General features: G+C 58.4%; 6 protein-coding genes across 6 annotated transcripts; 3 read left to right on the top strand and 3 right to left on the bottom strand.

Moving 5' to 3' along the window:
• Positions 1–1,894: 1,894 nt before the first annotated feature.
• Positions 1,895–3,454, top strand: PEX29 (Peroxisomal membrane protein PEX29; the record flags this gene model as incomplete). The annotated part of the gene is made up of 2 exons (XM_037328199.1): positions 1,895–2,118; positions 2,173–3,454. The coding sequence occupies 2 exons, from the start codon at positions 1,895–1,897 to the stop codon at positions 3,452–3,454; spliced, it is 1,506 nt and encodes a 501-aa protein (XP_037173507.1).
• Positions 3,455–7,663: 4,209 nt separating this feature from the next.
• Positions 7,664–8,609, top strand: cdc14 (Cell division control protein 14; the record flags this gene model as incomplete). Its single annotated transcript, XM_037328198.1, has 2 exons — positions 7,664–8,068; positions 8,124–8,609. The coding sequence occupies 2 exons, from the start codon at positions 7,664–7,666 to the stop codon at positions 8,607–8,609; spliced, it is 891 nt and encodes a 296-aa protein (XP_037173586.1).
• Positions 8,610–9,069: 460 nt separating this feature from the next.
• On the bottom strand, positions 9,070–10,569 carry CGCA056_v012953 (uncharacterized protein; the record flags this gene model as incomplete). Its single annotated transcript, XM_037328197.1, has 2 exons — positions 9,070–10,304; positions 10,383–10,569. The coding sequence occupies 2 exons, from the start codon at positions 10,567–10,569 to the stop codon at positions 9,070–9,072; spliced, it is 1,422 nt and encodes a 473-aa protein (XP_037172744.1).
• Positions 10,570–12,125: 1,556 nt separating this feature from the next.
• Positions 12,126–13,004, top strand: BUD32 (EKC/KEOPS complex subunit BUD32; the record flags this gene model as incomplete). The annotated part of the gene is made up of 1 exon (XM_037328196.1): positions 12,126–13,004. The coding sequence occupies one exon, from the start codon at positions 12,126–12,128 to the stop codon at positions 13,002–13,004; it is 879 nt and encodes a 292-aa protein (XP_037172741.1).
• Positions 13,005–13,415: 411 nt separating this feature from the next.
• Positions 13,416–15,027, bottom strand: CGCA056_v012951 (uncharacterized protein; the record flags this gene model as incomplete). The annotated part of the gene is made up of 2 exons (XM_037328195.1): positions 13,416–14,179; positions 14,229–15,027. The coding sequence occupies 2 exons, from the start codon at positions 15,025–15,027 to the stop codon at positions 13,416–13,418; spliced, it is 1,563 nt and encodes a 520-aa protein (XP_037173393.1).
• A 4,395-nt stretch (positions 15,028–19,422) lies between these two features.
• Positions 19,423–20,641, bottom strand: HEM2 (Delta-aminolevulinic acid dehydratase; the record flags this gene model as incomplete). The annotated part of the gene is made up of 2 exons (XM_037328194.1): positions 19,423–20,331; positions 20,399–20,641. The coding sequence occupies 2 exons, from the start codon at positions 20,639–20,641 to the stop codon at positions 19,423–19,425; spliced, it is 1,152 nt and encodes a 383-aa protein (XP_037173373.1).
• Between the last annotated feature and the right edge of the window lie 48 nt (positions 20,642–20,689).

Here is a 20,689-nt window from a genome sequence, read left to right as displayed (position 1 = left end):
CTCCGTCACTCAATGCGAACCATCAAATTCGAGATCTACATGGCGACGCGTTGCCGTCGCATTCGGTCGCTCAAAGCTGGTTGGCACCCAGCGCTCTCAACGTCCTCAGGTCCTCGTCGATTATGTACATCTTGATCGATGTCCGTCACTTGCCTTGCTTGCCTCACCTGAGCTGTCTCGAAGCTTGACTTCGTATGACTGAAGCCGTCTGCGGTCCGGTCTGGTCTAGACAATCACCCGTCACGGTCGATGTCAAAAGTGTTAAGAGGTACTTCTTGCCAGTATGCAGAAGCTCCGGCCGCAGCGATCTGCTTCCCTTTTTAGCCAGGGGAAACACTAGCAGACTCAGTCGCTGACTCCCGTGTCACGCATGCCATGAGGCGATGGGGCGTCTCTGACCGCACGCCGTCGTCCTTGAGCAACTCTGGAGACTCCTGCACGCCTCGTTGGAGCGATGAGCCTTGGCCCGATCGACTTAGACTGGCATGCGGCCGGGCAAGACCATAACGGGGCCCGAGCAGGTGTCGGCGGATGCCTCCTTTTCGTCTAGCGTGGCGTTTGCCCTCTTCCGTGGGTGCATTTCAAGCCCTCCTCTTGTCATGTCGAAGACGCCGGACTGTCAAAGAGGCATTCTCCACGCTTCTTTATTCCTTCAATCCCCAGTGCACGTGTTACCAAGCAAAAACTAGCCAACTTGAGAAGCGGCCTAGGAGCAGGCGCAATTTCCCACCCCGTGTTGGTTATGGGGGGGGGGTGGGGGGGGGGGGCGGCGGGGGGTCATATCGCGATTTCACAGCGAAGGGCCAAAGTTGATTTATTGGAATTATCTAAACAGTTGACAGCATATCATGAAAAACCAAAATTTACAGAGACGGAGTGGTTGCAACCTCTACGACGAAGTATTTCAGTTGCCTCAGAGGCTGAAACTGCCGATTTCCGTCACGTAAAGGCAAGACTGCCAATCGTCTTGTGTCTTCGGATGGCAACGGCGCTGTAATTTGAGATGGAGGGCCATCTTCAGCGGAGATCTGCTCAACAATCGGCCACACCCCGCCGCCAGATCTCGTGGTGCATCCCCTCCAACTCGTCAGCCACACCCGTCCTGCGCCAGTGTCCTATCTGGGGTTAATCATTCATACTGGCAGTGAGTGCCACCAACATCCTCGTCTGGGTATTTAGTCGTGGGTGCGGAAACTGGTGAGCTTGAGGAAGTGCATGATGCTCGACGCAAGCACTGGTATCCGTCATGTAGACGCTGCCGTTGAATGCCAGCATCTACTGGACACAGTCTGATGCGTGCAACTGCTGCGACATCTCTCATGAAAAAGACTGACGTTGGATGGCAAGTAGCTTACCTACGGTGGCAGGTGCAGCAGCTCAGGGTTGAGCTCACGTTGGTTGGTGCTGGTGCTGGCCGTATGTGATGTCAACCGCCGCAAACTGCCAAATGCCAATCGACTGCCGCAGACTCCGCCCCAGGCCGCTGCCGCCGGACCCAGCAGCACCCACACCACCTCATGTCTTCATCACATGCAGCTGGGGAAGCTCCTCTGCCTGCAGCCAGCAACTTACCCCGGAGCAGCTCATCCGCATCATACAGCTCCATCCCCAACACAGGCGCATCAACCTTGACGCTTAGGTTGGAAAACGCCGTGACACCGACGGAAAAGGCACGAGTTGCAGGTCACGCAAGTTTCGGCGCACCGACAGAGGACACCTTCGAGAAAGACCCGACAGCTGTGCACGCTGGCCAGCTGTACCTGCCGCCGGGCGATGACGTGACCCCCCAGAACGTCAAACACCAGCAAACGAGACACGCGCTGGCGCATCCCGCCTCGCACCGTCTACACCCACCAACGACATCCTTGCGGTCACGGCATCGGCACCGGTGACCATGGACGAATACACGGCCGACTTGTTCATCTCCCGCGATGATACTTCCGATAGCTCGCCGCCGCGGCAGCGGCAGCCGCCTCCGACCGTCGTCGTAGACGAGTGGCCCCAGGACTCCGACACCAACGACACCACCCCGTCCAAGAAATCGCCATCCGGCCTGCGCTCGCGCATCGCGAACAATCTCAGCAAGAAGACGAGCATTCAGGATCGCCTGGTTGAAAGGTAAGTCTTCATGAAGAAGTTGATTCTTCAAGAATGGCATACTTACACTGTTAGACTCCTTCAACAAGTCATTCCCGAGAGCTCCGATGGCCTCGCTGCCGGCGACGACACTCTGGCCCCGGGCTTCCCCGCGGACAAGACCTCTACCTTCTCCCAGCGGCCAAACTTCAACATCACGACGATGTCCAATAACTTCCGCCGCTTCAACGCCCGCATCGGCGTGGTCTTCAAGTTCCAAGCCCGCGTTGTCCGCCTGCTGAGCTGGCGCCGTCCGACACACACACTATCCCTCCTCGCCGTCTACACCTTCGTCTGCCTGGACCCGTACCTCCTCGCAGTCGTCCCCCTCGCTGGCTTTCTACTCGCAGTCTTCATCCCCCATTTCCTCGCCCGCCACCCGGCGCCGCCTTCCGGCACCCTCTCCTCCGAACAGTCCGTCGGCTACTCCCCGAAAGGCCCGCCGCTCGCCCCCGCGCGCACCGTCAAGCCGGTCAAGGAGCTCAGCAAGGACTTCTTCCGCAACATGCGCGACCTCCAGAACTCGATGGACGACTTCTGCGTCGCCCACGACAGCGTCGTCTCGAGCGTCCTCCCCATCACGAACTTCTCCAACGAAGCCCTCTCCTCGGCGCTCTTCCTCGCCCTGACCCTCACCACAGTCTTCATGACCACCTTCGCCTCCGTCTTCCCCTGGCGCCTCATCGCACTCGTCGCAGGCTGGGGCCTCATCCTCTCCGGCCACCCGGCCATCGCCCCGCTCCTCACGCACACCCACGACACCCACGTCGCCCCGCACCAACCCCTCGCCCGCTCGAGCGTCGAGGCCTGGATCGCCGCAGACATCATCCTCGACTCGGCCCCCGAGACCCGCGAGGTCGAGATCTTCGAGCTGCAGCGCCAGTCCCACGACGAGTGGGAGCCCTGGCTCTTCTCCCCGTCGCCGTACGACCCGCTCTCCCAGCCGCGCATCGCGGGCGAGCGGCCCCGCGGCACGCGCTTCTTCGAGGACGTCCTGCCGCCCGACGGGTGGGAGTGGTCCGAGAAGAAGTGGGCGCTCGACCTCTGGAGCAGGGAGTGGGTCGAGGAGCGCATCATCACGGGCGTCGAGGTCGAGACGGAGGGCGAGCGCTGGGTCTACGACATGTTCGACGAGAACTCGAGCTTCTCGGGCGGTGTCATGGACTCGCCCACCACGGCCAAGGGCAAGGCGAGGGTGCCCGCGGCGCCCACGCTGAGCTGGGAGGAGGGCGAGGACGGCACCGGGCGCAGGGGCGAGTGGAGGAGGCGGAGGTGGGTTCGGCTCGTCAAGAGGAGAGCCACGACGAGCCCTGCGTAATGAGTGTGGTTTAATGAGTTTTTCTGTGTGGGATGAGCCAACGAGCTTGTTGGGATTGTATTATATGATGATGAATAACATGAACATGCTTCAAACCAAATCTCGATAACCTAGTGATTTTGATGAATTCGTTCGGACATCATTGCTCTTACTCTCCCACAGGGCAATAGCATACTGTTGAGGATTCGTCTCATCATAAAAGTCCATTTCCATTAACACAGACGCCGAGGGAATCATTACCCCCATCACGCGTCTGCGCATGTCTGTAACTGCCTAAATCCAGGTCCAAGTCTAAATGCAGCCGTCCGGCGTGCCAGCCGGGATTCTCTGTAACACCAAGAAAATGCCATCCTGTGCTTTCTCACCTTCCCTTGAACAACACCAAGGGGGGCGAGGGAAATCTGCGAGGCAAACACACCAGGCTTACCTTTCCCAGACCAATGCTCCGTGACATTAAACCCCCCGGGTATGACGTTTCCAATCCTAAACCCCCCAAAAGCCCCTGATTTATCTCTTCAATGGCACAAAAGTCTTCAGATGATCATCTTGTCCAGAATCATGTGGATGCCCTTGTTCAGGCCCCGTCCCTCGTCAATGTCATCCGCCAGCTTCCGGCCGCGGTCGATGAGCACGCCGACGACCTGCTTGGTGTAGTCGAAGCTGCCAGTGCTCTCCATGCGCGACACGGCGTAGCGCTTGACCTCGACGTCGTTCGTCTTCTGGCCGAGGATGTTAATGAGCTTCAGGTCGGAGGGGTCGCAGCGGATGCTGTGGATGATGGGGAAGCTGAACTTTCCCTCCGTCAGGTCCTCGCACATGCCCTTATTGTCCGAGTACTCCTGGCTGGAGAGGTTCATGTAGTCATCGCGGATCTGGAAGGTGAGGCCCATGATGTTGACGAGGTCGACGCAGTCCGTGAGGCTGCGAGACTCGGCCTGCATGAGCTTGATGCCAAGGCGGAAGAGGCCGCCCGTCTTGTTGCCGACCATCTCGAGGTAGTCCTCCTCGGTGGGACAGGTGAGGGTGTCGCGCCAGAAGAGATCCATGCCCTGGCCGCGGTGCAGGTGGACGAGCTCTTCCGCAAAGATGGAGATTGCCTTGGAGTTCTTAAGCTTCTGGACCTCCTGCAGAGCGCAAAAGTAGATGTAGTTGGCCGAGTTGATGGTCTGGGCCACACCAAAGATGTTGTGGGCAACGGGCAGGCCGCGGCGCAGGGAGGACGAGTCCTCGACATCGTCGATGAGAAGGGAGGCCGTGTGGAGCATGCCGACGACGTTTGTGATGACGTCGAGGCTGGACTGGGGGACGTCAAGGAAGATGTTGAAGGCCTGGATAAGCTGGGCGCGAAAGTCCTTGCCCGGGTGGGCGAAGAGGTAGTCGAAGGGGCCGGTGATGACCTTGTCCTTCTCCTCGGGCCAGGCTTTGCGAGTGAAGTTGAGGTCGGCGGTCGCGTAGCGCGAGGGGTCGGGAGGCGGAGGAGGCTGCATCGTGCCGGTGAAGGAGGTTGTCGTGAGTGCGCCGGAGGGACGGCGGCGGTGGGAGGAGGAAGAATGAGAGTGCTTGTGGGTGCGGGAGCTGACGGAGGCGGCGCGGTTGAGCCAGTCGGTTTCGGGGACGGTGCGGAGGGGTGCTTTGGACGATGTCGTCGGCACGGACGCCGTGGGTTGGGCAGATAGAGAGGAGGCAACTGTTGCGGCGGCGGCGGCAGTTGTTGAGGAAGAAGACGAGTGGCTCGTTGAAGATCTGCGTGGGGGTATGGCGTTTGGCGGAGAGGAGGGGAAGGAGGGGTTATTTGAAGGATCTGAGGGTTTGGTGCCTGGGTCGCTTGTTGGAGAGTTGTCGTTAGGCACGCCCATCGTGAAAGGGAGCCTCTTTGCAAAGGCGGACCGGAAGATGCGTGGCTTCTTATGGGTGGCGGCGCCTGGATCTGGAACAGCCGCCGTGGCAGCCGCAGCAGAGACAGCAGTAGCTTCTACCACGGGCCGGAGCTCAGCAGAGCTCGCGTGGTGGGTAGCTTGGTGGAGCTCTTTTCCCCGGTGGGCTGCGGAGGAGGTGGGATCGGTCGTGGTAGTGGTAGTGGTGGTGGTGGTGGTCAGCCGGCGGTGGTTATGCTGTTCGCTGTTGGTCAGCTCGTGTCAACGTCACCACTCTGTTCATCCAAGCTTGTGGGCAGCTGTTTTTTCCCGTACCCCGGTAGGAGGTCTGATTTGTTGGGAGGTGGGGATTTCTGCTTGTCCGCGTATGCACGTATCGTTCCTTTTGCTTGGAAACGCCGTATTTGTCCGTCTGCATGGTGTCCTTTGGCAGGGGTAATTGGGATGTAGGCCGTCATGACTTTGTGCAGAGGACTCTTGCGTTGTCGTAAGGTAGGGAGAGCCAGGGTTGGAGCAAAGGGATGAGGCAGCTGGATCACTGATCCTTGCTTTGTTGAAGCTTTCCGCTGGAGAATTGGGCCAGGCAGCTCAGTCCTGGCTGGCAGTCCTAGCAGGTCCTGTATCTGTAGGCAGGCAGACGCAATGAAAACAGGCAAGAGAGCAGAGGAGCAATCACATGCCAATAGACTGCAGCTTACCCACCTTGAACATGCAGCAGCAGTTGCAGGTGTTGATGGGACCTGCCGCGTTGTTGGAGCTCTTATCGATTGATTGTGGGGAGTTGTTGGACTTTGGGTTGGGGCGAAATCTGGCAGACGTCATCAATTCCCAGGCGGCAGCTTGGGTATTGCTGGGGTCGGGGTTTGGTAGAGACCGAGATCCAGAGGGAATGGCGGACTTTTCTCCGAAGTGCGAGTGATGAAGATGAAATTGGCAAAAGTCCGGCAATGAATAAATTTGGGTTTCTCGGAAGGCTGCTTCGGTGAGGTGGACTATCCGCGCATAGGTGTAATAGAAAAAGGGCAGAGAGACAAGCTGCGACTAGTAAAGGCAGCAAGAGGTTCGTGCGAAGGCTTCGTCTTAAGAAGCGGCGGCTGCGGTGGGAAGAGGGAGCCAGACAGACGCCAGACGTCTGCAGTAGACGGGATTGGGCTTCTAGAAGACAGAGTCGCTGGCCTCAACTTCCGCTAAGCACTCTCGGATGGCACGTAAAACACTCCGATGAACCCCTCCTGGTGTGCCCTGCCGTTGTTCATGCCTTCACCTCGCATCCTGCCAACCGGGTCGCGATGTCGCCGTGGCTCGTCGCTGCCAACCTGGATTCCAAGACGCTGAAATGTGCCATCCCCTCGCGCCGTCAGGTTTCATCTGCCATATGTGCCGCTCTTAAGCATCCGCTGCCGCTGCGACAGACCGACGCCTCCTGCAGAACCAAGGCCGGTTAATAGGACCCGTGGACATGTGGCCGGCCTGGGTCGTCTCCGAAGATCGCAGCAGACATACCGAGGGCAGAGGGCAGCTGTTACACGGCAAGGTAGTAAGCTCGAATCCTCAAAAAAGGGACTCGCTTATTCTAATCTCAATACCTAATCGCCTGCCCAGAACAAAGTCAAACGGCAAGGTAGCAGCGACAAACAACAAAAGACCTTGACCCTGAAATCCCAAGCTTGAATGCCGGGCCGGGCCCCCCGCAATGCGCCAACGCAGAGGTGCCTACGTTGATCGACCCGCTTATTCGTAGCTAACGGTGTGTGTGTGTGGTGACTGGTCACGCTGTTTGGGCCAAACAGAAGCTCGCTTTCCTCTGCAGGGCCACGCTAAATCCCCATCCCAACGCCTTGGAGATCGACCCGGTTGCCGGGGCATCAATCGTCGGGTCGCAACACAAACATCCACACCTGTCCACACGGCAATCAGCTACCGACGTCCTAGTCGCTGCCGCTGCTGTCTCTCTCATATGCTTATTACTTGCGCCGCGCGATCCATCACCTTGTGCGCTTCTTCCCCCTTCTTCTTTTTCCCCCTTCGGCACTTTCCAGTCATCCGATCGTGATACCCCCACAACCCCTAGAGGACTGGTGTTCTCGTCGGTTTTTGTTCTTGTTGTTTTTCTGCATTATCAACTTTCCGGCGTGTGCTGCTGCTGCCGTCAGACCCCGATCCCAGTCCGGCGTCACTCAATTGTTATCGATAATCGCATCGACAGATAATCGCATCGTCTCTTTTGTTCAGTCCGTTCCGCGCGCTCGAGACCGACCCCGTCCACCACAGCAAATCAGCCACCAAGCCACGGCGGCCTCCTCACAAACATCGTCACGACCACCGATATTCAAACATGGAGAACCTCCTCAGCCTCGCCTTCGACTCCCTCTCCTCCTACGATGGCCCCAAGGTCCGCAAGGGCCTGCGCCAGGTAGAAGGCCTCCTCGCCCAGATCTGCCTCTCAGCGCCGTCAAGGTCATCAAAGTCGCCGGCGACTGACGATGAGTCAGGCCGCTCGAGCGGCAAGTCTCTGTCCGACCTGTCCGACGACCTGGCCTTCCGCGAGTTCTTCAAGCTGCAGGAGGGTTTCGAGTGGAACGTCGCCCTGCGCCTCATCAACACCCTTGACCGCCTCATGGGCAAGGGCGCCGATGGCCAGAATGACCTCCTCATCCTCAGCTCGCTGGATCTGATCCAAGGCGTCCTGCTCCTCCACCCACCAAGCAAGGCACTCTTCTCGAGAGAACAAAACATGAACGTATGTCTGATCCCAACGCCCCTTCCAAATTCCACACGCTGACCCCCCCGCACAGCTCCTCCTCGACCTCCTCGAACCCGTCAACTGCCCGGCGATCCAATCCGCGACCCTTCTCGTCCTCGTTGTGGCTCTCATCGACACCCCCCTGAACACGCGCACCTTCGAGGCCCTCGACGGCCTCCTCACCGTCACCTCCCTCTTCAAGTCCCGCTCCACCGCCCGCGAGGTCAAGCTCAAGCTCGTCGAGTTCCTCTACTTCTACCTCATGCCCGAGGTCCCCTCCATCCCGCGCGCCGACGCCCGCGTCTCCGTCCCCGCGATCCACCAGCGCAGCCCCAGCAAGCTCGCCGGGGCCTTCGCGGGCGGCAACTCCACCGCCTCGGATGCTCAGCACTACGCAAGGAGTCGCGCCGGCAGCGAGTCCGCCGACACCCTGACCACAGAGGAGAAGCAGGAGCTGCTGGGCCGCCATCTCAGCAGCGTCGAGGACCTGGTCAAGGACCTACGGACGTGCGCGCCCTTTGGCGGCGTCGTTTGCTGAGCCATGTGGGTGTGCATACAACTTCTGAAGGGGATCGGTGTCTCGTGTTTGGTGTTTCTGGTCGTCTTGGGGTTTCTCCTTCTTTCTTCAATTTTTCTCAGACTCGCATGCGTTCATCATCGCTTCTTCCAGTCTTCATTTGCATCCTTCATACTGTTTGGCGTTCGCGGAGGGCAGGAATGTGACACGAAGGATCAATGTCTATCGTTTTTTGTTATTTTCTCCAAGGAAACGGTCGGTCAAGCGGGTTTGCTCTTCACGCCAAAAAGGTTTCCTACCACTCGTCATCGCATAATAAGTATTCTTACAAGAGAGAGAATTTCCGAAGGCATCGGGAATCTGTGTAACAAAAAATGTACCGTCGCTCGTTTATTACTTCAATGCAGGCGTCTCAAAAAGACAGATATGAACACGAGAACAGAGAGAAAACACACAGCATCAGCCAACTCCTCGAACCCCCTCACCGTCGCCGTGGTTCCGGGCTCGGCGCCGGTCCAGGCGTCCTATCGATCGGCGACCTCTCCATCATACTAACGCTCCTCGAGCTCGGCGTCATCAGCGGCGGCGACGGCATCCCCGGCGACGTCGGGCTGGGCATCTCGCTCCCGTACAACTCGAACCGCCCCTCCGTCGTCGGCGGCGAGGACGGAGCCAGCGCCTGCTGCGACACAGACGTGACCGCGGCCGGCGCCCCTCTCTTCACGCGCGAGTCGATCTCCACCGGCGCCACGACGTCGCTCGGCGAGTGCGCCTTCAGCGGCACGCCGCGGTGCCGGCCCGGCGACGACGCGACCGTCGCCGCCCCCTCGGCTGACGCCACCGTCTCCGTCTCCGTGTACGGCCCCGCCACGGCGTCCGGGCCGAAGTAATCCTGCGTCGCGCCGCGGCGCGCCGTCGGCCGCGAGCCGGATGTTACTTCCGACATGGCGCGCGCGCTGCGTCCCGGCCGTGAGGACGCTGCTGCCCCGCCGATGACGTTGCTCAGCCCCCCGCCGCCGCCGCCGCCGCCGCCGCCGCTGCGCTGGGATGAGGCCGTCATGGTGGTCGCTCCGCGGCGGCGACGGCGGCGGACGAGGCAGAACCACGCGAAGACGCCGACGAGCGCGAGACCGACCACAGACACGCCCACGCCGATGCCCGCCTTCGCGCCCGCTGACAGCCCGCCGCCGCCGCCGTTGCTGTCCGGGTCGTACGTCACGTCCGTGGCGGTGGGGTTCCCCGGCGCGCAGGCCGCGGTGCCGGAGACGCTGGTGCAGTGCATGAGGTCGTCGCAGCAGCCCTGGCCGTCGGCGCAGGCGTGCTGGGTGGTTGCGGTGCAGCCCGGGTCCGCGGGGGTGAGGCCGCCGGCGGTGGAGGACGGCGTGGCGGAGATGGTCTGGATGCACTGCTTGGAGGAGGCGCAGGTGTTGCCGTACGGACAGCAGCCGCCGCCGAACTGGTCTGCGCAGCGGAAGTTGGAGGTCGAGGGGCAGCCGCGGAAGCAGCAGTTGGACACAGTGGAGGATGTGACGGTCGGGTTGCCGGTGGTGGTTGGTGTTATCGTGACGGGGACGACGGTGGTGCATTGGTACTGCGAGGCGGAGCATTTTGAGTCGCAGTTGGAGCCGATCTGGCAGCACCACGGGTCCCCGTTCGGCTTGACGTAGCAGTAGTCATCGTTGGAGCAGCATTGGTCAGGGAAGCCTATGTCGAGGCCTATATCACATTTCAATTTGTTAGAACCAGCTCACATATTCATGGCCTTCTTCTCGGGATGTTTTGCAGGAGTCTCACATGAATGCGCGTTCGCGGGACAAGGAGCCCCGTCGCGGGCCACGAGACGGGGCTCGTCGATGAAGAAACGCGGGACGAGGGCGCCGCCGCCGCCTGCTGGTGACATGTCGACGGCGGCGTACCGTCTCTGTCCGGCGGCCGCGCCGGCGCAGATGGCTAGCGCGGCGACCACGAGAAATGCCGCCATTTCGTCTTCTCGGATATTGGCGCTTTTCTTCCTGAATCACCACGGAGAGTCTTGATAGCACAGAGGCGACAGCTCGGCCAGCTAGGGTGTGGTGTAGCAAAAAAGAGACGTCGTGTGTTCCGCGACGAGGCTCAGGAGCCCATTGTCCTCGGTGCGACCGGCGGAAGGCTACACCAGATTGTGAAGAGGGTAAGACCGGGAAACCAGAGGTGGACAAACACACAAGACCCAGATATGAGGGATTGGAGGGCAATGTAAGCAAACCTCGACAGGGCCGGGTTCTGTCAGATGCGAGGATGCATGCGACTCAATGGAGCATAGTCGATATTTTGCCCTCCCCTCCGTAAGCACAGCTTGCCCGCCTTTCCTGCTCCCCTCACAGCATTGCGCGTTACCCTCCGCGCTGCTTCACATACTTTCCAGTAACTTAGGGTCCAACAAGGCTTGCGCGAGTTTTCGGGACGAGGAAGCGGGCATGGCAGCGCAGCTGCCCGAAGGCGCAAGAGAACCGACCCTGGCCTGCATATCACCAGAGCGGATATGCGAAAGGGAAGCATTTGCCCCTCTCAGCACCTCTCGGCCGCCACCGAAGACTTTGGTAGACGGAGGTGATTGGTGGCCTGGTTGTATCGTTGGCTCGCCTGCCTGCAGATGGTCGTGGTGGTGTGGCTGCTGGGCCGCTGGGCTGCATATCGGGAAGCCTGGCCCCAGTGTGAACCGATGCAGGACATTGCTCGTCTGCTCCCGCGCGCGATGTGCGGCAATAGGTAGCGGCGGAGGAGCCGAATGGGCCGGTTGGTGTTGAAAGATGAGAAAAGACTTGCAGCTTGCTTCGTTATCTGAGATTGATGATCGCGTGAAAGCACGGATTGGGTCATCTTTGCGACTCGGAAATGAGATTTGTTGATGACACACTGGTGCCCTTGGTACGGCCTTCATTCAAAGGCTGGGCGCATCACACCTTCATGTACTTGAAGAAGTAGATAAAACTTCAGACCCGTTGACGCTGGGCATTGGTTCATCTTGCATCTTGCTGTTGGATGTCAATTGCGGTCGCTCTCTCAAACCCCACGCTTGCTTCTCAGAAGCGCTCAACAGCAGCTGCCGCTGCGTTACCTGCAGATGAGCAAACATTTCCAATGTCCATGTTCCAGAACACTTGGGGAAAGTCGTGAATAGATTACAGCGGAAATTTCGCCCGCCAAAAAGAAACACCCGGAACGGAAGTGAAGCTTCACGCACAGGGCCCGGCCCGCCACGCGCTACGAAACCCGTCCGTCCCGTCCCCAGAAACGGCCCTAAAGCAACGGCAGCTGGCAGAATCCCCTCTCGCGGCAGGCGGTCTGCCCACCAAACCATACCCCCGCCAAGGCACCGGCACCTTTACCCCTCCAAACTTTCCTCGCCGAGCCCGCCCGTACAGGTCTGCCGCAAAATTGAAGATATTCCCAAACCACGCCAATCCAGCTGCTAGCCACCGACCTCCTCGCCTCTCCTCCATCTCCTCCTCCACCTGCGCCACCCACCCTCACCAAATCACACAACACACAGACATCATGGCCACAACAGAACCGACACAATTCCCCCTCCCCCCGCTCCTAACCCACCCCTCCTCCTCCGCGCCAGAGCTCATCACCCAAGGCGCCGAAGCCCGCCTCTACAAAACCACCTTCCTCGCCCCCTCCACCCCGTCCGCCCTCAAATACCGGCCCCCGAAGCCCTACCGCCATCCGACCCTCGACGCCCGCCTCACCCGCGCCCGCATCCTCGCCGAGGCCCGCGTCCTCGCGAAATGCCGCCGCGAGGGCTGCCCCGTCCCCGCCCTCTACGCCCTCGACGAGGCCGCCGGCTGGATCATGCTCGAGTGGATCCCGGGCGCCCCCGTCCGCGTGCGCATCAACGAGTGGCTCGACTCTGTTGTTCCCAGCCAGCGCCTGGCTGGAGTTCCCGAGGAAGAGACAGATGATAAGGTCATGGCGGACACACAAGAAGCAACAACAACGCCAGAAGAAAAGGCTGCCGCAGCCCCGCGACGAGACGCCACGGAAATCAAGAACCTGATGAGGAGGATGGGCGCCGCCGTCGGCAAGATGCACAAGATCGGGATCGTACACGGGGACCTCACCACATCCAACATGATGCTCCGCCCGCCAAAGCCTGCTGCTGCCATCACAAACGGGGAGGATGCCTCGAAATTGGACGGGGAGATCTTCATCATCGACTTTGGATTGGCGAGCCAGAGCACCTCCGACGAGGACCGCGCGGTCGATCTCTATGTCCTCGAGCGCGCTTTCGGCAGCACGCATCCCCGTGCCGAGGAATACTTCCAGGATCTGCTGGACGCCTATCGCGCATCATACAAGCAGGCCCCCACGACTCTCAAGAAGCTCGAAGACGTGAGGATGAGGGGCAGGAAGAGGAGCATGATTGGTTGAGACATCTTGTTGGAGATTTAGATAAAGGTTCAAGAAAAGAAAAAAGGAATGAATTTGATACCCCTCGGCCGGAAGAGTATTTTTTCGACTGCATCTACCACATCTGATACGTTGTCCACATTCTCTGGTACTCTTCTGTACATTTCTCAAGTCCGTCATGTGGCTCTGAAAGGTGCATTCCTGCTGAGATGCCTATCTATAACATGCCAAAAAAGGTTGACTAAACCCCCTGCCCCCATAAAAATAAAAATTCCCGACGCCAGGTATAGTAATAATGCCCTATGATATAAAACGCCGTTATCATGCTATTATTAGTCGATTCCCATACCGACTTTCCAGACCCAGCTCATTATTGAGCGTTTGTCGCAGACATATGTGCAGACGCGCAAGCGCCGTCTTTGTTCCTTCTCTTTACTGTTGCTTGATGGCGCACTTTGTTTCAAACCACTTTGCAAACCGCACCGTCGGGATATCAAAGAGCCGCCAGAAAACGTCCGCGGCCCAAATGACTGCGGGAATGCATCCGAAAGACCCAATGACGAAGCCGGTGTTGTACCAGTATCCCTCGATACCCGTGCGGCTGTAAACGAACCTCTCAATGGTGTAGCCGACAGTGTGCATCACTGGGCCGTGCATGAGGTAGAGAGCGTAGCTGATCTTTCCGAAGTACTGGACGGGCGCGGTGTTGAAGAAGGACTTCCATCTCGGTGAATGGCTGACGGCGAGAACGAAGAGAACGGATCCAATGGACTGCCAGAAGCGGTAACCTTCCTCCTCCCACCACTTGGGAATGAAGGAGCAAAGCCAGACCCAGCCAGGAGTGACATCGTAGTTGATATCAGGCTGGCACATGAGGTACAGAGCGAGAATGCTCAACATGGCCCAAAGGAAACCCTTGAACCTGCTCTTTTGCGGCGGCGCCTCGTTCAACGGCAGAGCAGCGGGCGGCTGGTTGTTGTTGTGGTTTCCGAGGATGAGATCGTATTCAGCGAGCATCATGCCAAAGTAGAAAAGAAGTAGTTCCCAGCGGTTGTTGCGGTAGGTGAAGGCGATGATTCCCCAGAGGAAAAGGAAACGAAGTCCTGTGCGAACACGGGCCAGACCGATGAGAGTGACGAACAGGTACATCGAGCAGCGGAACTCAACCGGAATAGTCCAGAGATGGACGTCGTAGGCTACAGTGCGTCAGTGTCGTGTCAACGTGCATCTCAGCATCCAACTTACATGTGCTTCCACCAAACCGCTCCCAGCCGAAGACGTGAACAAAGTTGAACATGCTCCACACCCAATCCCAGATTTGCTCGGAGAACGTATCCAATGGCTTGGGGTGAGGTTCCATGACGTTCTTGTGCCACTTGCGGTCGATGGCAAAGTCTCTCGTCCATTCGTAGACGCCCATCTGCAGCATGAGCATGATACCAAAGGTGGAAATCGCCGTGGGCATGTAGAGTCTGATGAATCGGCGAAAGATGAGGGATGTCGTTGTCGCGGAAAACTCATCCCATTTTTGGCTCCGGATGAGCTTGATCGGTTTTAGTGAGAGTGCATATCCGGAGATGACGAAGAACAGGCAGACGGCCGGCGGGCCCTGGTAGAAGAGTCGGAGGAATGGTAGCTTCAGGATATGGTAGTTCTTCTCTGATGAACCCCAGCCCTCGGCGATGATGAAGGCTTGGTAGAAGTAGTGGCAGAAGAAGACGAATAGCGCTGCGAGTCCTCGCATGCCGTCGAGGTATGACGTCGGGAACAGCTTCTCTGGACGGCTCCGTTCTCTTGTAAATCGGCTCTGAACAAAGCTGGGCAGTAGGAAGATGAGGCTTCGGATAAGCGTAACCCTCCATGGCACGGCCCGCACGTAGCCAACGACGCCTCTTGCTAGTGTCGACCATCGCGGTATCGCGAAGCGGACTTCGAGGTCGGCCCTACCGCTCTCGCTCTCGACGTCGGACAACGTCTTCTCGTCCAACAGACCCATACCCTCTTCGTGTGAAAGCGACACCTTGGAGGCAGCGTGTCCGTTCATTGTCCTGCAATGTGTCGGTTTGATGTCGGGGGTATAATAGACTCTGGTGAGGCCAAGGTGACAGGTATCAAGCACGGCTTGGACAAGACGAGGGCCTAGAGTCAAAGTGGAAAGGAAGAGGGAGGGGACGGGAGGGAGCGTGGTGGTTTTGATCCAGACTCCAGAGGGGGCCCTTGTTATTCAGACGATCTGCTGGATCTGCAGATTGGGAGGGGCGAAAAGGAAGGAGACGGGGAGTGAAAGGCAGGCGAGACAAGGTAATTGTAATGGGGAACAGACCCCGGGCCTGTGAAAATGGAAGAGCAGAGGATGGGTGGATGTTTCCCGAGGGAGCGCTCCGCCTTTGGTGACTGGGAGTGTTCTGCCCGTCTTGGGTCTCGTCTCGTCTACCGGAGCCCGTGACCTGGACCTTGCCTTGACCTTGCAGGTTAAGCAAGAGAGACCTTGGACCTTGGGGCCCTTTCTGCACACACGGCCGTGGGTCCTGACGAGAAGAAGCTGTGGGGACTTTCTGGCAGATGTTCCAGAGGCGCGGGCAGGCGGTAGGCAGGCAAACAAGCCAAAACCAAAAAGAAAAGGGTCCGGCTGGGCTGAGATCGGAACGAGGCTTTGCGCGTAGACGTACTGCGTAGTATATGTGTGTAAGGCGGGTGCGCGGGCGTGGGGATGGGAATGGAAATGGAAATCAGTCTAACCTCGACCCGGATAGAGGATGAGAAAGCGGCCAGTGTCCGTGAGGTAAGGTAAGGTAAGGTAAGAAAAGGTCAGACGTGCAGTGAAGAGACCACACAGAAGGAGCGTGAAGTGTGGATGCGTAATAGGTAATGTGTGTTTAGAGACAGACAGCTGAGGTGGGTGAAGTGGTACGGTCGGTAGTAAGAGTAAGGTATGGATGGTATAGACGTATGGCAATGCGGCGTAAAGAGCGGGTGTGGGTAGAGGAAGAGACTGTTTCAGGGTGTGGAAAGGTTTAAGTGTGGCAGCTATGACGGGTTTGGGGAGGGATGCACCATGGACGAGGTGCAGCGATGCCGTCAACGAGTTGGGAAGCCGCGCCTGCGCAATGCACTGCACTCTGGAAATGTGCCTGCCTCGACCTCGACGACGGAAAAAATAGTGAAGGGTGTGTATCCGAATGTGAGGACAAAGTCAGATGTGCCTGCCTCTCGTTGCCTCTTGTCTGCTCGTGTTCTAGCCCAGGAACAAGGGACGAGTGTTGGGTCCGTCCACCCACTCTAGGCAGTCTGTTCGTTCGTTCCTGATTCCTGGTCCTGATCCCGCCCAGCCTCTTGTCTTTTTCGGGGATTTTTTTTAAGACCACCAAGAGGACGACAGTCGAAGAATGACGGGGTGCGGGCTGTGGAAAAGTGTAAATCGTTGAAGGACGGGCGGCAAGCTGAACGACAGGCAAGGGCCACGGTCACAACACACACACCACCAATCCGAACTGTGAACTGCAAGCCGAGGCGCAGATGTCAAGAGTTCAACAAGAGACCACGGCTGACGCCAGAAAAAAACGAACACAGGACCAACAGCCTGTGCGCGCTGCTGGTTCTATCGGATCGCCGAAGTTCAGGTCACAGGGTCGTTCCATTTCTGCTCACTCTCGGTTCCTTCTCCTCTTTCCCGCCTTGCTCGCTTCCACGGTAGCAAATATCCGTAGCGTAGCATGCAACTGGGAACGAGGTAACCGCACGACCGAGATGGGGCCCAATGGGGCAGATGCAAAAGAAGGGATGAAACGATGGAAGTCGGCCGGTTCGAGACAGAAACGACCGGATTCCTGACTTGTTGGAGAGATGGGAGCGAGAGGAGGCAGAGACAGCGAATGTGAGAAGGATGGAGAAAAAACGAACAATGCCAACACGATACGTCAGTTTGACTTGCAGGCTCCGAAATCATCAAACCCAGGCAAACGCAGGGGATCTTCTCAGGAGATTTGACTGGTAGGGGTTTCACACTTTATATGGAAATGATAGAACAGGCGATGGACATGAAAAAAAAGGAGGATTGCCTCGGAAAAGGAAGGCCACTAGAGACAAGACGGTGAAAGGGACCCTTTGCCTTGGAAGATGGGCAAGACATGGAATACCACTAAGAATGGCATATACTCCGCCGGTCTGCATATCCCATACACAAAACGCTCATAAAGAAGACCAATAAAGTAAATTGAAGAAACGACCGAATCAAAGAGGATGATGGGACGACTGGCCGTCAGAGATACGCAGCCACAGCAAGGTACGTAAAATGGTACGCGGAGTCGGTCAATCAATATTCGATTCGCTTTGCCTCTTCCAGTCACCAGCGTCAAAGGGCCTGGGTCCTGTGCATCTATCTCCTCCACAACCCCGTCATCCATCCCCGTTGGAAAGAAGAGCCCCGTTTCCTTGGAGGATGGATGGAGGAGGAGCCCAGAGGAGGAGAGGAGGAGCCCCAGTCTCCTGTGTCCGCCGCGGGCGCCGCGCCCATCACAACATCTCCCGCCCGCTGTCCATCGCCATTCCGCCCGTTGTTTGCTGCAGGTACGCGACGGCAATGAGGGGGCAGGGGTGTCGGAAGAGGGTCACGGCTGGCCGAATGAGGGAAAGATGGATCGATAAGAGGGCTTGGGAGTCTTGGGAGGCCACCGAAGACCTTGGAAGGGGACCACCGTTGGAGCATGCCTCTGGGCCAACGCTCTTCCGCCGAGAAATGCCATGGCCGGCTCTCAGCGCCAGAGAGCGCAAACACGGCAAGCCGCGACCGACGAGAGCTCTCGGCGCATGAGTATTCGGGCCACTTTTGCCTCGAGCAGTCGTAAGCGATCTGGAGACTCTGCTCTGCCGCCTGGGGGTGGGCGGGTCGGCGGTTGGGAGAAAAGATGGAGTTCCGGGGTCCAGCAATCGAAGGAATTGGTCGATGTGTTCTGAGAGCACTTTGGGGGCTCTTCAGATGCGGCACGCTTCAAGGTTGAGATCGGCGCTTGGATCCACGCCTGCCGCGCTCGGGGGACCGGGGTGGGGGCTCGAGACCTGCACTGTGACGGTCTGCGAGCTGTCCGCGGCGCCGCACAGCAGGAAGAGCCGCGGGTGCTCACTGTGCTTACTGTGCCTTTCCCGCCACACTAGTGCGTCCTCCAACTTCCACTCCGTCAGAAGACCATGAAAATGATGAACCACGTTGCCTGTGCCAGTGCCTGCTTGCCTCCTGCCTGCCGGTCCGTCTGTGGTGGTGCGGCAAGGTGCAGCGGCACTTTGAACTCTGCTCTCGCCTTCTGCAATGCACCATGGCCAGCTGGATGACTGTGTTCTTGCTACGGACACTGGACCAAGGTACGGATACTGGACAGTGCTCGACGCCAGTCATTGAGAAGTCAGTGGTTTCGCTGGTCATGGTGGAGCCTCCGCCCCATGCCCCCCCCGTCAGGGGTGCAGCTTGTTTCCCGGCAATCGACCCCTTGGCCATGTTCCAGATTGGCAATCCGTCACGTCGAGTGCATGGCACCGCCGTCCGCCGCCTTGTTAGTGGTTACAGCGAAGACCTCGCCTCGACCACTACCTATCTCCCAGACCCAGGCTTTTCGCTCTCTCTCGCCCACCAACGACCGCTTCCCCGTTGTTGGACCCCCTTACCTTGGACCGTTTCCCCTGGCTTGCAATGCCTCTCTCTGCCAAACACCCCATGCCCAACCGAATTTTGTTTTTGGAGACCAGCGTGCTCCTTGGGTCCAGTTTATATCAAGAAGAACCTGACGATCGACATCCGAAAGCCGAGTCAGGCCACACAGCAAACCCGCCATGGGTGCGCCCTGGAACAGGCACAGGCTTGCTCTTGCCGTCTGTCGGCTTGCTACCACACGCCGATACCTACGAACCTGTGGGAGAGCGGGTTTGAAGAAACCCAAGCCGGAAAGACGAGGCAGGGCCTCCCATTCTTGATGCCACCATGCTATTGCTGCCATCAAACACGCATGCACACACACCTCACGAGCTGCCAGTCAGTCAGCTAGAACACGGCACACGTCGTATCTAAATTTGCCCAAACGCTGTTTCTTGTCCATGTCGTTCCTTACTAATGCACCGTTGATTTTGAGTTTAGCATACAGAGACGGATGCCCACCAGCCTGATACAAACATGTCAGGTTTGTGGCCAACAATCGATTCATGTGTCAATAATACGTGTTGTCCTTTTCATTAACGTAGCCTTTTGGTTTTTGGTATCCTCTACGTGACACTGAACCAATGGAGGGAGTGTATGCGAAAATAAGATGACGCCCTGCCAGAATCCCCTCCCATAATACCTTGACCATAATCCGATAATACAATACTTGCTGCTTCCCACGAAGATGATGAACTGAAAACGCCGTAAAACACCATGCCTCTATCATACTTTCCGAGCGTGTAATGCCGTCATCATTTAGGTGGAGAGCCAGTCAAGGAACTCGGGGGTGAAGTAGCTGATGACTATCGTCGCACCGGCTCTGAGGATGCCCTCTGTCGACTCGAAAGCCATCGTCTTGAGGTCGAAGACGCCCGACTTGGCGGCCGCGTGGATCATGGCGAACTCGCCACTCACCTGGTACGCGGCTACAGGCATATCCTTGCCCAGCTCCTTCGCGTCGCTGATGATGTCGAGGTACTGACTAGCCGGCTTGACCATGATGATGTCGGCGCCCTCGTTGATGTCACGGACGATTGCGCGGCGGGCGAGGCCACGGCCACCCGGGGGTAGTTGGTAGCACTTGCGGTCGCCGAAGGAAGGCGCGGAGCCCGCGGCGTCACGGAAGGGGCCGTACAGGCAGCCGGAGAACTTGGCCGAGTACGACATGAGCACGGTCTTGTGGGCGATGCCCTCCTCGATGAGCTTGAGCTTGATGGCGCGGATGCGGCCGTCGTTCATGTCCGAGGGGGCGACGCAGTGTGCGCCGGCCACAGCGTAGGCAATGGCAACATCGGAAATGCGGTCGACGGACAGCTGGTTGTTCAAGCTGCCGTCGTCGCGGAGGATGCCGCAGTGGCCGTGGGAGGTGTACTCGCACAGGCAGACGTCGGCACAGATGAAGAGCTGAGGGAAGCGTTGGCGGATGGCGCGGATGCTCCTAATGACGGGGCCCTCCGGGTCGTCGGCGGAGGTGCCAAGAGCGTCCTTGCTTCCGGGGCGCACGGGCACACCGAACAGCATAACGGAGCGCAGGCCCTTGCGTACGAGAACCTCCAGCCAGGCCATTGTTTTGTTGATTCCTCGGCGGTACTGGCCGGGAAGCGAGGGGATCAGGACTTCCTCGTCGTCTTGGTCGGAAATGAAGAGGGGGTAAATCAGCATCGACTAGAGGGCATGTCAGCGGTGATTCATAACAACAAAGGCGCGATACCCCTCATTGGATGGAACGGACCTTAGTCAACTGCCTCTCGGCTTGCCACGAGCGGGCAAGGGGATGGAAATAGCCGCCGTGAAGCTGGCTAGAGATGTCTCCGGAGATGCTGACGCTGGTGGCAGCGGTGCTGGCGTAGGACATGGCGCGCGAGATTTGCGACCGGCTGTCATCGACGGTGGAGACCGAGGCCTCGCCGCGGTTCCGGCGCGGGACGCCGGAATCCCTCAATGTGAGGTCCTGGACGAGGCTGGAGAACGACATGGTGATCTCTGATGTTGTACAGGCTCAATGGCGATATTCGTGAGAGAA

This window comes from Colletotrichum aenigma (assembly GCF_013390185.1).
Source record: "Colletotrichum aenigma strain Cg56 chromosome Unknown KSG_Cg56_contig09, whole genome shotgun sequence".
Classification (NCBI taxonomy): Eukaryota; Fungi; Ascomycota; class Sordariomycetes; order Glomerellales; family Glomerellaceae; genus Colletotrichum; species Colletotrichum aenigma.
Note: the sequence above shows the minus strand (reverse complement) of the source record. Positions and strands in the feature narration are given on the sequence as shown.